A 14,386-nucleotide genomic window follows, 5' to 3' on the forward strand; every position below is an offset into this window, starting at 1 on the left:
CCTAAACCGAAAGTCCTAACACTCAGCCTGCCAAGAAGCCACCCAAGACATGAACGTCAAGCAAGCGGCATGTCTGAACTGCCGCAAAAGCAAGATCAAATGCCGGCGCGAAGAAGGCGCTTCTGTGTGTGAAAGATGCTTGAGTGTAGGCGTCGAGTGCATTATACCCGAGTTCCATATGTACGTCACGTCCCCATGCAAACTTATCATGAAACATGCGCTGACTTGATGTACTGGAAATTAGTGGTAGACAAAAGGGCGTGAAAAAGTGAGTATCGTTTCCTATTATGACTGCCTGGGCTTACGAATTCCAGCAAACGATCAGGATTGGAGAAGGCAATCTACCAAGTAGAAGAAGCAATCAAGAAGAGAAAATCAGACGTAGCTGTCAATCAAAGCACGTTACAGCATTTGCAACAGCTTTTGAGCGAAGCACAAGGAGACGATGGCCCTAGCCAAGATACAAAATCACCTCCAGTACTGGCAGAATCCTCCTACCCGCCAGCAAAAGAAGTTGCCTGTACCTCAAGCGATGATCAGCTTGCCGTTGAAGATGTCGAGAATCCGCTTCAGCTTTTAGCCCGCGCGTCAGACTTGAGAATTGCCACCACGCCACAGTCGTACAATACCAGTGTCGCCAGCCCAGAAGGTAGATTTACCGGCAGCGAGCAAAGCGCATTCCTCGATGTTCACCACTTCTTCTTACCAATGAAGGCTCATTTGGACCAAGGATCAGGGCTAGATCCAATTGACGTGGGATTGGTTACCAAAGATGAAGCGGAGATGCTCCTCCAATAGTACGTACTGCTAGAAAAAAAATGCCATCGAGTAGCTGACAAGACGTAGTTTCCACAAAAAATTAGCCCACACACGTTGGGGCCTAGACCCAGTGGTACATACTCTACCTTTTGTCCGGAACCGCTCGGCCTTTCTATTTACGACATTGCTGGCTGTGACCGCCGTCTTCCTACCAGAAACGTCCGCTTTGGCCAAAAGACTCCTTCTTCACCGCAGATTTCTAGCTGAACAGGTCATTGTTCGAAAGTATAGATCTGTTGAAATCGTCTTGGCATTCATGGTGAGCATACCGTGGATGCCCCCAGGGTCGCATGCAAGCGACGACGACACAAGTCTCTATCTAGCTACGGCATTGTCCATTTCTCTGGATCTCATGCTAGACAAAGTCATCACCCCGTCTACATCGTTTGGCCCGGAGCTCACGAGGCAGATGCCCAAAGCAGAGTGTCTTGACGCAAGAAAAGCACTAGCCATGGATGGTTTCGAGGACGTTGACCCGACTTCTGAATGGGGCCAGCGACTGCTTCGTCGGAGAGAAAGGGTCTGGATTGCGCTGTTTGTGCTAGAGCGCGGCGTGTGCCTCGCTCGTGGCCGCAGCTACTGTGTGCCAAAGACCTGCTTGATTCAATATAGCGATAAATGGCATGACCACAAGCATTCAGATGCCCAGGACGGCTCGCTGGTATCCATGGCAGTGTTGCGTCGCGATCTCGACAACCTTTTTGCCGAAGTACGCACGCGATGCGACAATTATGGCTCTGCCGAAGTAGGTTCCCAGGTTGCGCAGGAAATCGACAAGTCCATTGAGGGCTTCTTCAACAAGTGGTCTCGGGCATGGCCTTCGGTTATAAGTGACCCAGAGAGCAAGAGCCTACCCCCGTATGTTGAGATACTCGTCACACACACGCGACTCTCGACCTACTCGATGCTTCTGAACCATCCAAGCGCGCCGCCAGAAGTCAAGCGCTCGTTTCGCAAGTCTGCGTTATCCTCGGCGCTCAATGTCATGCGCGCAGCAATTCAAGGCGAGGGGCGTCTCAAGTCAATGCCCAACAATACCGTCACAATGATTTGCTTTGCAGCCAGCATAGCGCTCGCTCTAAGCGCACCGGTGCCTGAGGGGAGTGGCAACAAGAAGAGCCTTGCCCCGAGCGTGAGGCACCTGATAGAGGACACTGCAACCGTCCTGGAGCGCATTGGCAGTACACCTATCCACCGGAACGGCGCGTCCGTCGTGTATGGTAGATTTCTGCGTGTATTGGTTAAGCAGGCGCCTGACATTGAGATGCCACCACCCATACCTCCGCAGGAGCCTGCACCAACCTCAATGGCTATACCGGATCTCCTTTCGCCCTCAAGCATGATGCATAATGAGATGCCAAACCCTAATAACCAGCCCTTGGGGCATGATCCAGTAGGCGGCTACTGGCCCGACAGGTTGGATTTCTCCGCAATGTCCTATAACGAGGTCAATGAGACTGTTACGAACTCGGACCTATTTTCTACAGCATTGCTCGATCTGCCGTGGAACGACTCCAACCCGCTATGGACAGACTGGATGAATCTTCCTGACTTCAACTTTCCCTGATGGTACGGCAGAGATGCGTGTCGACTCCCCGCATTACGGGACGGCTGGTCTTGGGTGTGTGACTAGCAAGCGACCAAGCGTGCAGATGCAGAGAGTGGATGAACCTCGGGCTTCGCCAGGAGGACGGCAGCGCGCCTAAACCTCATCCGACCGAGGCGGCAGACAAAGCCCCGCGCCAAGCTCCAAGGTCGCTCGCCGTTCGGCCCTTGAACTGGCACCGACGGATCCAGAGATGCATGACGTTAGAGTTGCAGTGCCATTGTCGCACGCGCTCTAGGACCCATGTTCGGCGCTCGACTGCGAAATCGTCGCCCGCTTGGATGAGTCGGCATTTGTTGAAACTCCTTCTCAAATGATTTAACCAGGCTGTTTGCGCTGTTACTAAGACCTCTGTACTTAATTTACTTCACAATGGATACCCTGCCTGCTTCCTGTCGGCTGCTCACAGCTCTTCCCTCACGGCTATGCGCCCGGCGATCTCTTCCTCCACAATTGCGAGCTGCACGAACTCTGCCACCACGATGGCGGCTTACCGGTCAATTGCGCTGTATCAGTGAGCGCGCGCCGACAATTGACCGCTCGAAATCGAAGCTTTTCAAAGACGCAGACGAAGCAGTTGCGGATGTACAGCCCGGGTCCACTGTTCTGAGCGCAGGATTCGGGTTGTGCGGTATCGCAGAGACCCTGATTGCAGCGATGAAAAGGCGCGGGCCCGAGTCATTACATTCGTTAACAGCCGTCTCAAACAATGCTGGCATTGAAGACGTAGGCGGATTGGCACATCTTACAAAGAACGGACAAGTCAAGAAGCTCATCATAAGCTTTCTCGGCAACAACAAGGCGCTTGAGAAGCAGTATCTGAGTGGTGGCATTGAGATTGAGCTTTGTCCGCAAGGTACGCTTGCAGAGAGAATACGAGCTGGTGGTGCAGGCATCCCAGCCTTTTATACACCTACTGCGGTAGATACATTACTGCAAGATGGCCAGATTCCGGCCAAGTTTGACAAGGAGGGTAAGGCTGTAGGCTACGGACAGAAGCGTGAGGTTAGAGAATTCAATGGCAAGAAGTTCCTCATGGAGACTGCATTGACAGGCGATGTCGCCATTATCCGCGCGCACAAGGCCGATGAAGCTGGTAATTGTGTTTTCAGGTAGGAATCGAGGGACTCCAATGCCTTGAGCCTGACTGACGACATGAGCAGATACACCACCAAAGCTTTTGGACCCATTATGGCCAAAGCCGCACGCCTTACAATCGTCGAAGCCGAGGAGATTGTCCCTATAGGCACCTTTGACGCCAACGAGGTCGACCTCCCTGGCATCTTCGTCGACCGCATCGTCCCAGCCACCGCCCCCAAGAACATTGAGATCAAGAAACTCCGAAAACCCGCTGCCTCCAAAGACGACTCATCAAAGAACGAAGCCGCCGAACGACGCGATCGTATTGCTCGCCGTGCAGCAAAGGAGCTCAAACAGGGATACTATGTCAACTTGGGCGTCGGCATCCCCACAGCCGCAGCATCCTTCGTACCCGATGGCGTCAAGGTGTGGCTGCAATCCGAAAATGGCATTCTGGGCATGGGCCCCTACCCTACAGAAGAAGAGGTAGACGCCGATATTGTCAACGCTGGCAAAGAAACCGTCACTCTCCTCCCCGGCGCCTCGACTTTTGATAGCGCTGAATCCTTTGGTATGATCCGCGGCGGCCACGTCGATGTGTCTATTCTTGGTGCCCTTCAAGTCAGTGCCTCTGGGGATCTAGCAAACTATATGGTGCCCGGTAAAGTCTTCAAGGGCATGGGCGGCGCCATGGATCTCGTCAGCAATCCCGACGCTACAAAAGTCGTTGTCGCGACTGAGCACGTTGCGAAAGATGGATCCAGCAAGATCGTCCAGGAATGCAAATTACCGCTTACAGGAGCAAAGTGCGTGAGCACTATTATTACCGATCTGTGTGTCTTTGAGGTGAATAGGAAGAGAGGGACTTTGACGCTGACGGAGACGGCGCCGGGGGTTAGTGTTGAGGACGTCAAGGCGAAGACGGATGCGAAGTTTGAGGTTGCGCCTGATCTCAAGACGATGGAGTAGTAGTATCAGTTTCCGTTTCTTTATGTTGCGGTCATAGCTCTTTGTACATAGTGTGGTGTGGCGGTATACTTCTGTCCCCACCTTTTTCTTATCTAGCAGGTGCAGGTGCAGGTGCTTAAAGGACGGTCTAGAAGCGTAACGCATGCATGTTCAGCGCGTATGCATACCTATCAACCACCTTCCAAAATGAAACCATCGCAAAAAAAAAGATACTTTGTGCTATGCAGACGTCTGAACCATATCTCCTTGCTCAGCTCGATAAGTGTGGTCTCTTAAATTCCGGTTCATCACACGTAGCGCAACCCCCAAAACTCAAGTTGACGCGGCACGCGCAACCAAACCAAAAAGTTAGTAGCCAAGCACACACAAGCACCAAACAAGCGAAAATGCTTCGCCCTCTTGGTTCGCTCAGCTTCTGTCACCAAAAAAGCTTAGTACACGCACCATCTTTCCTCTACTCCCCAAAAGAAAAAGAAAAAGAAAAACGTCACCCATCCCTCATGTGCAACCCCTCCTACTTTTCAAATTCCACATGATTGACTTACCGCCGCTACACCTACGTAAAAAAAAAAAGCCCGTACATACCGCAACCCCATGCAACCTAACGCCCATCAAGTTGTTCGCGCTTTCGCAACCTCTTCTCGGCCGCAAAAATAGCACCGTCGTCGACTTAGCAACCGGGACTTATCGCTGAGCCCTTTTCTTTACCGCTAACGCACAAGGCTAGTATCGTACGAGGCCTAACGCGCAAGGTCGGGGGCATGGCTTATGGTGCCGCGAGCCAATAGAAAAGCGCAGGCGGCGGGGGGGGGGAGTGTGGTGGAGCCCGCCGTGTAGCCGTGCAACGGTTGCGGTTGTGGTGCTGAGTTGCGGTGGAGTAAATGCCCCGTGGGGTTGGGAGGGGATGGGTGTAGCGCTGCAGGGGAGGAGGGGGAGGGGGGTTCAGCTGGTGAGGGGGAGGTTATAAAAGGATGGGGGTGCTGCTGCTGGTGCGATGGTTGATGTCTACGCTGCTACGCTGCTACGCTGTTGCGCTGCTTGCTTGCTAAACGCCCGTGGGCTTTTGCTTTCAGTGCGACGACCTTCTTGATTCTCCCTTTTCGTCCCATCTTTCTTTTTTCTTTGGGACCTCGGGGGCAGAACGTGATTAGTTAAGAGTTGGGAAATAAGGACTCTGTAAACTGGGGGTTGTGCCTGATTGCGTTGGTGTGCGATGAGCGTGGATAAGATGCAGGATGAGAAGGTTGAGCGGAGTGGGAGTGAGGGGTTTGAAGAGGGGCTTTTGGAGGATGCGAAGGCGACGAGTGGGTTGTTGTTTAAGATGGATTCTCGGTATGTCATCTCCCTCCTTTTTTTCTCCCTCGATATCTTCTTATCTCGAGGCTTCTTATAGAGGATTTCCGTAGCTGACTCGTTTTTTTGTTGTTTTCTAGCATCCTCCCAGTTCTTGCGCTGCTGTTCCTGTGCTCGTTCATTGATCGCACAAACGTTGGAAACGCGAAGATTCTTGGTTTAGAGAAGGATCTTCATCTTACAGACCACCAGTATGCTATTGGGCTTTGCGTATTTTACGCTACGTATATTGCGAGGTAAGCATCCTATGAGGCAGATCACGGTCTGAGAGACTGACTTTTGGACAGCGAGCTCCCGTCCAATTTGGTGCTGAAAAAGGTATCGCCAAAGATATGGTTACCTTTTTTGACAGCAATCTGGGGTATCTTGACCATGTGCTTGGGATTCGTGACGAATTTCGCGTCTTTTGCTACTGTTCGCGCCCTGCTTGGTATTGCTGAAGGAGGTTTACTGCCTGGAATGGTGAGATTTTGGGGATGCAATAAACCGTTCTTTACTAACGCCCTTCTAGGTGCTATATCTCTCACACTTTTATCGCCGCCAGGAGCTCGCTCTACGCATAGGCATCTTCTACACTGCGGCCTCCCTCTCCGGTGCTTTTGGTGGACTCCTCGCTCGAGGCCTCAACGCCATCGGTCCAGCGGGCGGACTTGAAGGCTGGAGATGGATTCTGATAATCGAAGGCTTGATAACTGTTTGCGTTGGCGCATGCTCCGCCATCTTCCTTCCCAACTCCATTGAATCAGCCGGTTTCCTTACTCCCTCCGAAAAGGCCCACGCCCGCTTCCGACTCGGTGAAGCATCCGCCTCGCACGAGCGCTTCGACTGGGCCGAAATCAAACGCGGTATCTTCAACCTCCAAGTCTGGCTCACAGCCACGGCCTACTTCTCCATCCTCTCAGGCCTCTACTCCTTCGGCCTCTTCCTCCCCACAATCATCAACAATGGCTTCGCCAAGGACCCCAACAAAGCCCAGCTCTGGACTGTCATTCCCTATGCCGTCGCTTCCGTCTTCACCGTCCTCGTCGCCATTCTCTCCGACCACCTCGCCCTCCGCGGCCCAGTCATGCTGTGCACCCTCCCCATTGCTATCGTCGGCTACGGAGTCATCAGCCAATCGACGAACCCGAAAGTACAATACGGAATGACGTTTCTCATGGCTACCGGCATGTTCTCATCTGTCCCATGTATTCTTTCCTGGAACAGCAATAATTCTGCTGGCCACTACAAGCGCGCAACTACGTCGGCGCTGCAGCTCGCGATTGCCAATGCGGGTGGTTTCGTTGCGAGCTTTACATATCAGAAGAGTGAGAAACCGCATTTTCACAAGAGCCATAGTATTATGTTGGGGTTGCTGTGTGCGGCTTGGGTCTTGTAAGTTATCCTCTTCCTCCTTCTTATCTTTTCCAGTGTGTACAGGTGAATTTCCATCGATTTACTTGTTGGATATGCGGCTGACGTGAATGATAGGGTCGCAGCCAATGTGGCATGGGTGTGGAAAATCAATCGCGATAAGGCGAGTGGGAAGTATGCGGAATTCGAAGGACGAGGGGATGATAGGGATCCAGCATTTAAGATGGTGATGTGAAGGATTTTGGATCTGCCTTGGGTTATTATTAGCATGACGATACATGTGGAGTTTTGGGATAATGTGTTACGCAGCGTATTGGTATACTTCAGCCAAATCAAGAAATGACATGAATGATCGTTGATGTTGTTGTGAAAACTGCTATGCCGATGCTTGCTTCACATGTGTTAGCGTTATATCCTTTCCATTATATAACTGATACTACGTCGATAACTATTTTTAGCAAGGTTACGGTCTCCTGTCCAGTCCCAGATACCGCGTATTTCCCCACATTGTCACTATCGCTCACTAAGCTATGTCACATTTATAAGTTCAGCGGTTCGTCAGGCCAACCAGTAGCGTTTGTCGTGCTTGCCTCTCCTACTATTTTGTTGACAACGATAGTGCGAACATAGGGGGCGAGTGTACGGAGAGGAGGAAGAAGGGATGTGTACAAGGGGTACAAGGAGTGTCGAATGGTGTGGTCCGGTAGAGGGTGCTGTCTCCTTGTATAGTTTTGATGGATTCCAAACAGTACGCTGGGAATTTGTAACCTGACATGAAAACGGGGATACTCTAGGCATCAAGAGCACTCGAGTATGTGTTTACAGTGTTGTCTTGGCAGCCATGGTGCGTGTTTGGTTGGAGGACAGTGGGAAAGACGACGACACCTTCGGGTTCATTTCTGGCACTGAGGAGGTTCACTAAGCGGTCGATGAGACATACGGGCAGACATTTTATGGAAAAAAACGTGGTTGTGCCTAAGCTGAGTTATGGTACGTCTTATGTGTGTTCACTCCATGCCTGGAGCAGAAAATAGATTGGCCCACATTCAGGCTGATATCGTTTGCCCCCCCTAAGTTAACACATGCACTGAAGGGACGATAGCATATATTCGTACAACATTCACATTTAGCCATAGCAGTAGCGTGGGGGCTAGTCGAGTATACAGCCGTGCTCGAGTCAACGCCGTCCATCTGTCATAGCGTAGGGCTTAGGAGCATCATCTCTACGCTGGGAATTAAGCTTTGCTATTTTTACTCCCGGTACGGGGTGTGCGTTCAATGTATGAAACGTGCTGATACATACGCCACATCGACTGACTATCTAGAGAATCTATAGGGCCTCCATGCGAGCCGCGCGTCGAGCACAGTGGGTGTGCGCACGTGGCGAAGACCATGTCTTGATGGCTGCAAGGGACCGCTACAGAGATAGAGAGGGTCAGTTGCTTGCGATACATTCAGGTCGCCAGGGTACTGTCATTCGATCCATGTTATCCGCATCTATTGCATATACGAGATTTCAACGAGTGAAGATAGTGACACAGCGGCTGTCGCTCAACATGAGCGTAGCACCAAACGACTTTGTACTCCCATCTACCTAAGAATCATGATCGTCTTCTCAACTGCTCTTTTCTCTCCAACTCGTCTAAGATAATACCTTCCTTGCCGTTAATCTCCCGCCATGCGCAGGATCATTCAAGCTATATGGGCATGGCCCTCTCGGAGACCAGCTATGGGGGTTTCGTCATCAATACATACACATAATCGCTTGTCAAGATACCCTGCCTCAGATCTCGGAAGCAAGATCGCTTGGTTGAATGATTGCCGGTACGGAAGAGCCCGTAGGTAGTACATGATGCAGGAACAATATTAGTTTAACTCACCTACAACTTGCCATTGACCCTATGGATGTGAGACTGGATTACTTGCAGAGGATATGAGTACCATGTATGACGGTACAACAAGGTATATGGATGTTGAGAAACCCGTGTTCCTACCTGTGGATCCGCTCTGGTCTTGTACACTTCTATCCCAGTGCCAAAGCTGCAATCGCCAAGTGCGGTCAATGATACTTCTGGCTCATCCATTACATCTGGTAGATCTGGTAGAATGTTGAAACCACCAGGAAATCTCTCGGTCCCTTCGGGTGGCTCTTTTCACGTGCCTTTGGTTGTACGGATAACGGCAATCGATCAGCAAACAAGCGCGTGGACGACCCTTGATCGGCTCAGCCTAGTATGCACAGCTATGCGACTACATCTTAGTCTCGGAGCTTTTATCTGAATTAACGGCGACCAGGGTCGAGCGTTGGTGCAGATAAGCACGATACTCGGACCAGATACTTTGCAGTAGCGACATCAAACCGCAGCAGCCTGGGCCCTAACTGTACATAGGTGTTTCTTTTTGATTTTGGCGTCAATTGGTCGGCGATATCAAGTTATTTTTCTCTAGTCTGACTAGAGCCAAGAACTTGACAAGATGTTTATTGATGCTCGTTTGTTCTTTGGACGTGTAGCGCTGACTGTGTAACGGAAATAGACACCTTACAACTAACTGTTACGTCAACGGGCGTGTGTCTGGACCCTACTCCGCCTTCGACAGCAACACGGTGAGCATGACGCAAGTTGGTGTCTTGCATCTGGTGGAGTGATATGAGCCACGGCGAGCTGAGCATGGAGCTTTGCTGTAGCCTGCAAGTAAGCAGACACACATTGCCTCTCCAATATTGTGGCGCACTTCGCTGTCATGCCCGTACCCACCAAGGCATTTCGGTACAGCAATACCAGATCTTAGGAAATGCTGTTGAGCGTTTCTTTTCTGCAAAGTCGTTCTGCATGGCGCGAGTAATGTTGTGAGCAAACGCCCGTGAAGCCTCACCGGTAAGGTGGCGTCGCAAAGGGTCTTACAGCCCTGCGACTCTCCACTATTACTCCAATCTGCATGTATCGCAAAAGCTACTCGAGTCACGATTGTGACACTCTGTATTAACAAAATCTTTCCGGTGGGATGCCAACATCCCTCTCCAAGCCACGCTGGAAAGCACGCAGCCTTTCGACTCAGGCGCTCCAAAGTGGCAACATGTAAGCATTGCAAGCTGTACCGAAAAATCGAGGCCTCAATTCAGCTGTACGCTTGTACCTAGTTAAGGCAGCCGGTGCATTTTGATGCATATCAATAGTCTTTGTTTGGGACGAAACGTCATGGAAACAGTGGAAACAATTCCAATCAGGCGACTACATGCGAGTGAATATACCAAATTGGGCCTAAGACTGACAGCGATGCGTTCCCAGAGGCCAGGGTTACGAGATGGTGATGTTGTTGTCGGAACAGAGGTTCGGGACCCCTCTCAGAAGTCCGAGACGCTCGCCTGATGCGGCCTAGCGCTTATCACATTAGTACTCACCATCACGACTCGCTTGTCTTTCTTGAGATCCTTCTACTCGCTTGCTCGACTATCAAGCTTTCCAAGCCTCGGAGACGGTTCTCAACTCCATGGAGAGCCCGGTTCCGGGCCCTGGCCCGCGTGCTATGCATAGTATACCATCTACGCCTTGCATCGACATGTCAAACTAGTCTTCTGAGACTCCGCTTCATGCACAGCCAGGGCACCACTACCCCCTGCAGCCGCTCCACAGCCTGCTGAAGTGGCTTTCCCAAAGTACACAGCTCGGCCATGCCTGCAGCTCTGTCGACCGTCTAGTCTGTCGTCCTCGGTCGAGGTTTGGAGCCAGCATCGGTATGTCTAGCTGCATTCGGTCGTGTAACGCAAGTAATACCGACATTCAAACCTCCTCAACCACTTAAAATTCTCCGTTTTTCTGCTTAGGGCTGATGTGCAGCTGTCTCTCGCGCTCACCTTTCCGGGCAAGTGGTCATAATCAGCATCTATACCGTTCATGTGCCGCACCCCTTCGTGATGGCGATCTTGGTATCGGCCACAAGCCGCGGCTACACTTTGATATGGAGGTATCATATCAATTACTAGTGGTGGGAACACTTCACCACTAGTCACCCGTGCCGTTTAGGCCTATTGTTCGACCCACTAATGAATCAGGGCCAGTCTGTCATGCTTTGGTTTATATTACTTGTACCACCCATTCTCTGGCAGGCCAGCCAGCCTTCGCTTTTCTTTGTACATCAGAATCGTGGTCGGAGCTGCATCTGTTGGCCCTACTTTTGGAGGGTCCGGTAGCTTTCCTTTGCGATTACGTCTTCTTCTTGAGCTTTCATTACTACATCATGGTCTCTTCAATTTCGAGGGTGATTACCGCCCTTGGGCTTCTTTTACCTACTGTCACTTCATCTGTCGTACCTCATAAAAGCCTCGCTCCCAGAACACCAGAGGTTCCTTGGAAGAACACTGGTCTCTTCAGTGGACACAGAAAACGACAAGGATATGAGACTGCCTGTAATCATGGTCCAGAATCAAGAGGATGTTGGATTGACGACTTCGACATCGACACCGACATGGATGTTGAATGGCCGGACACTGGAAAAACAGTCAAGTATCATCTGACCATCACCAATACCACTGGAGCTCCAGACGGGTTTGAGAGACCGATGTTCTTGATCAATGGTCAATACCCGGGACCAGTAAGTGTCATGTTAAAACGCTAATATCTCTTTTCTAATGAATCATAGACTATTACTGCCGACTGGGGAGACAATCTAGAGATTACAGTTACCAATGGCCTTGAGAACAACGGCACGGGTATTCACTGGCACGGTCTGAGGCAACTCGGGACAAATGAACAAGATGGCGTGAATGGCATCACTGAATGCCCAATCGCTCCCGGTGACTCCAAGGTCTACAGATTCAAAGCAACTCAATATGGCACTACCGTAAGTATCACGTACTGTGTGTGACATGTTTTCGGAAGACGGCTAACCGCCACAGTGGTATCACTCGCACTACTCAGTGCAGTATGGTGACGGCATCGTGGGTCCTCTGATCATCAAAGGACCCTCAACGGCGAACTATGATATTGATCTTGGCGCTTTCCCAATGACTGATTGGTTTCACGCAACCACTTTCACCGTCAACGCTGCAGCCGTTCATGCAAGTGGTCCTCCAACTGCCGACAACGTCCTTGTCAATGGCTCCATGACCTCGTCTTTTGGCGGCAAGTACGCCGAGACGATCCTAACCCCAGGAAAATCTCACTTGCTGCGTTTGATGAACGTTGGTATCAACAACTACCTTCATGTCGGTCTCGATGGGCATCAGTTCCAGGTCATTTCAGCTGATTTCACGCCCATCGAACCCTTCTATACGGATAGCCTGGTCCTTGCAGTCGGTAAGTTGAACCGAAGTTGTGTCGACATGCAAGTCCGTTTTGTTTAGCACAACATCGTGCTGTGTGACGACACCCCGGCCACGAGAATGTAGTCGGAATGGCCACTGTTGATGCATGTTTCACTAACAATGTCTCCAGGTCAACGGTATGAAGTCATCATAAACGCAACTGAAGCTGTGGACAACTATTGGCTACGTGTTGGTACTGGCGGTAGATGCGACGGTCCCAATGCCAATGCGGCAAATATCAGGAGTATCTTCCGATATGCCGGTGCTCCAACTGAAGAGCCAAGCACGACTGGTTCGCTTCCATCGGGCTGCTACGATGAGGATGTTGTACCCTATGCCAAGACGACTGTTCCTCAGGAGATGCCCGAACAGTTGAGCGTGGGCTTCAACCCTAACTGGACTAGTGACGTGACCCAAAATCAGGGTCTAGTCCAATGGCTCGTCAATGGCAATCCCATGGGAGTTGATCTTGAAGTCCCTACTCTGCAGTCGGTGTTGGATGGCAATGTTACCTACGGAAACAACCGCCACGTGTTTGCAGTCGACGAGGAACACCAAGTAAGTTGTCCCGTGTACTTATTGTTTATGGTTGTTAACAAAAGTTTCAGTGGCAATACTGGGTCATCCAACAAAACAGCTCCAACCCACCACTTCCTCACCCCATTCACCTCCACGGCCACGATTTCTACGTCCTTGCGCAGGTCGGGAACGCAGTCTGGAACGGAGACATTTCGACCCTGAAGACGGACAACCCCATCCGTCGGGACACGGCTGATCTTCCCGCTGGAGGCTACCTGGTCCTTGCATTCGAGTCCGATAACCCTGGTGCATGGCTCATGCACTGCCACATCCCCTTCCACGTTGCCGCTGGCCTCGGCGTCCAATTCCTCGAGCGCGAATCAGAGATTAAGGCCCAAGATGGATACGCAGAGATGCACCGAACGTGTGCTAACTGGCGGTCGTGGCGCTACAAGTACCATCCTAATGGCATCTTGTTCCCCGGTGACTCTGGTCTGCGTCGTCGCTGGTAAACAAAAAAAACGCAACACAAAACAGTTCAACCTTCTTTTGCACATTTTTTTCTCTCTCGCCTAGGTGGCTAGTTGTTTTTTATTTCTCAAATTTGTACCGAGGGATCTTTTCCCGAGGGTTGCATTCGATATCCCCTTTGTTCTTTTGTCCTTTTTATTGGGGGGTGTTCGTGTCGTCGCTGTCTTTACTTGCATTATCGTCTTTACGCTTGGCCAGTAATGATAATGCTTTGAATGAATAGATGATACTCTTCTCTCCACCATTATCCCACATAAACACCGTGTCACCTTGGCCATTGTTCACTGACGTCGCTCGACTGCACCGTCATTAGCTTCCCCGTCCCGTCCCGCATCACACCAGTCGTCGTCACCCCTTTTTTTGCTTTTTTGCTTTCGTCGCAGGTACACCCGCCGTCCTGCTCGATACCGATACCATATGCACGCGTGCAGCTGGACAAACCATGGTTCAACGTACGCACATGCTAACTTAGCTCCCCGCACTGCTACTGCTGCACACGTGTCTGCTTTGCTTTTTTTCCAGGTCCGTCCCAACCAAGAGACAGATACTGTGCAGCAATGAACCCATTTTTTTTTTACAGCTGATGTCGTCATTTGTCATACGAGCAGGGTGGTGGTGGTGTGATATCGGGCGCTGAGCGGGCGGGTCGTCCATCAAGGACTCAAGCAGAGGATTTTAGCTAAAGGGGTTATGGAAAGGATGAGTCAGTTCATGTAAGGGAAACGGCGATGTAAAAAGGCGTGTTTTGTGCATCCTGTCATACCCAGCTTCTCATAGTATGTAAATTACTTGATGAAATTCCTTCGCAGACCATGCCAAGAGTGCCGCTAATAACTAAATCGACTCTACTCATC

General features: G+C 50.9%; 5 protein-coding genes across 5 annotated transcripts; 4 read left to right on the plus strand and 1 right to left on the minus strand.

Annotated features, from left to right (window-relative positions):
* Positions 1-49: 49 nt before the first annotated feature.
* On the plus strand, positions 50-2,386 carry COCMIDRAFT_92286 (uncharacterized protein; the record flags this gene model as incomplete). Its single annotated transcript, XM_007688665.1, has 4 exons — positions 50-180; positions 245-268; positions 315-797; positions 847-2,386. 4 exons carry the CDS (start codon positions 50-52, stop codon positions 2,384-2,386), a joined length of 2,178 nt encoding a protein of 725 aa, XP_007686855.1.
* A 411-nt stretch (positions 2,387-2,797) lies between these two features.
* Positions 2,798-4,474, plus strand: COCMIDRAFT_92337 (uncharacterized protein; the record flags this gene model as incomplete). The annotated part of the gene is made up of 2 exons (XM_007688666.1): positions 2,798-3,537; positions 3,586-4,474. 2 exons carry the CDS (start codon positions 2,798-2,800, stop codon positions 4,472-4,474), a joined length of 1,629 nt encoding a protein of 542 aa, XP_007686856.1.
* Positions 4,475-5,687: 1,213 nt separating this feature from the next.
* On the plus strand, positions 5,688-7,415 carry COCMIDRAFT_92360 (uncharacterized protein; the record flags this gene model as incomplete). The annotated part of the gene is made up of 5 exons (XM_007688667.1): positions 5,688-5,806; positions 5,908-6,063; positions 6,115-6,289; positions 6,339-7,201; positions 7,298-7,415. The coding sequence occupies 5 exons, from the start codon at positions 5,688-5,690 to the stop codon at positions 7,413-7,415; spliced, it is 1,431 nt and encodes a 476-aa protein (XP_007686857.1).
* Positions 7,416-11,416: 4,001 nt separating this feature from the next.
* On the plus strand, positions 11,417-13,513 carry COCMIDRAFT_25358 (multicopper oxidase; the record flags this gene model as incomplete). Its single annotated transcript, XM_007688630.1, has 5 exons — positions 11,417-11,770; positions 11,819-12,019; positions 12,075-12,474; positions 12,613-13,040; positions 13,091-13,513. 5 exons carry the CDS (start codon positions 11,417-11,419, stop codon positions 13,511-13,513), a joined length of 1,806 nt encoding a protein of 601 aa, XP_007686820.1.
* Positions 13,514-13,813: 300 nt separating this feature from the next.
* Positions 13,814-14,125, minus strand: COCMIDRAFT_92350 (uncharacterized protein; the record flags this gene model as incomplete). Its single annotated transcript, XM_007688668.1, has 1 exon — positions 13,814-14,125. One exon carries the CDS (start codon positions 14,123-14,125, stop codon positions 13,814-13,816), a length of 312 nt encoding a protein of 103 aa, XP_007686858.1.
* Between the last annotated feature and the right edge of the window lie 261 nt (positions 14,126-14,386).

The sequence above is a fragment of the Bipolaris oryzae genome (assembly GCF_000523455.1).
Source record: "Bipolaris oryzae ATCC 44560 unplaced genomic scaffold scaffold_45, whole genome shotgun sequence".
Taxonomy (NCBI): domain Eukaryota; kingdom Fungi; phylum Ascomycota; class Dothideomycetes; order Pleosporales; family Pleosporaceae; genus Bipolaris; species Bipolaris oryzae.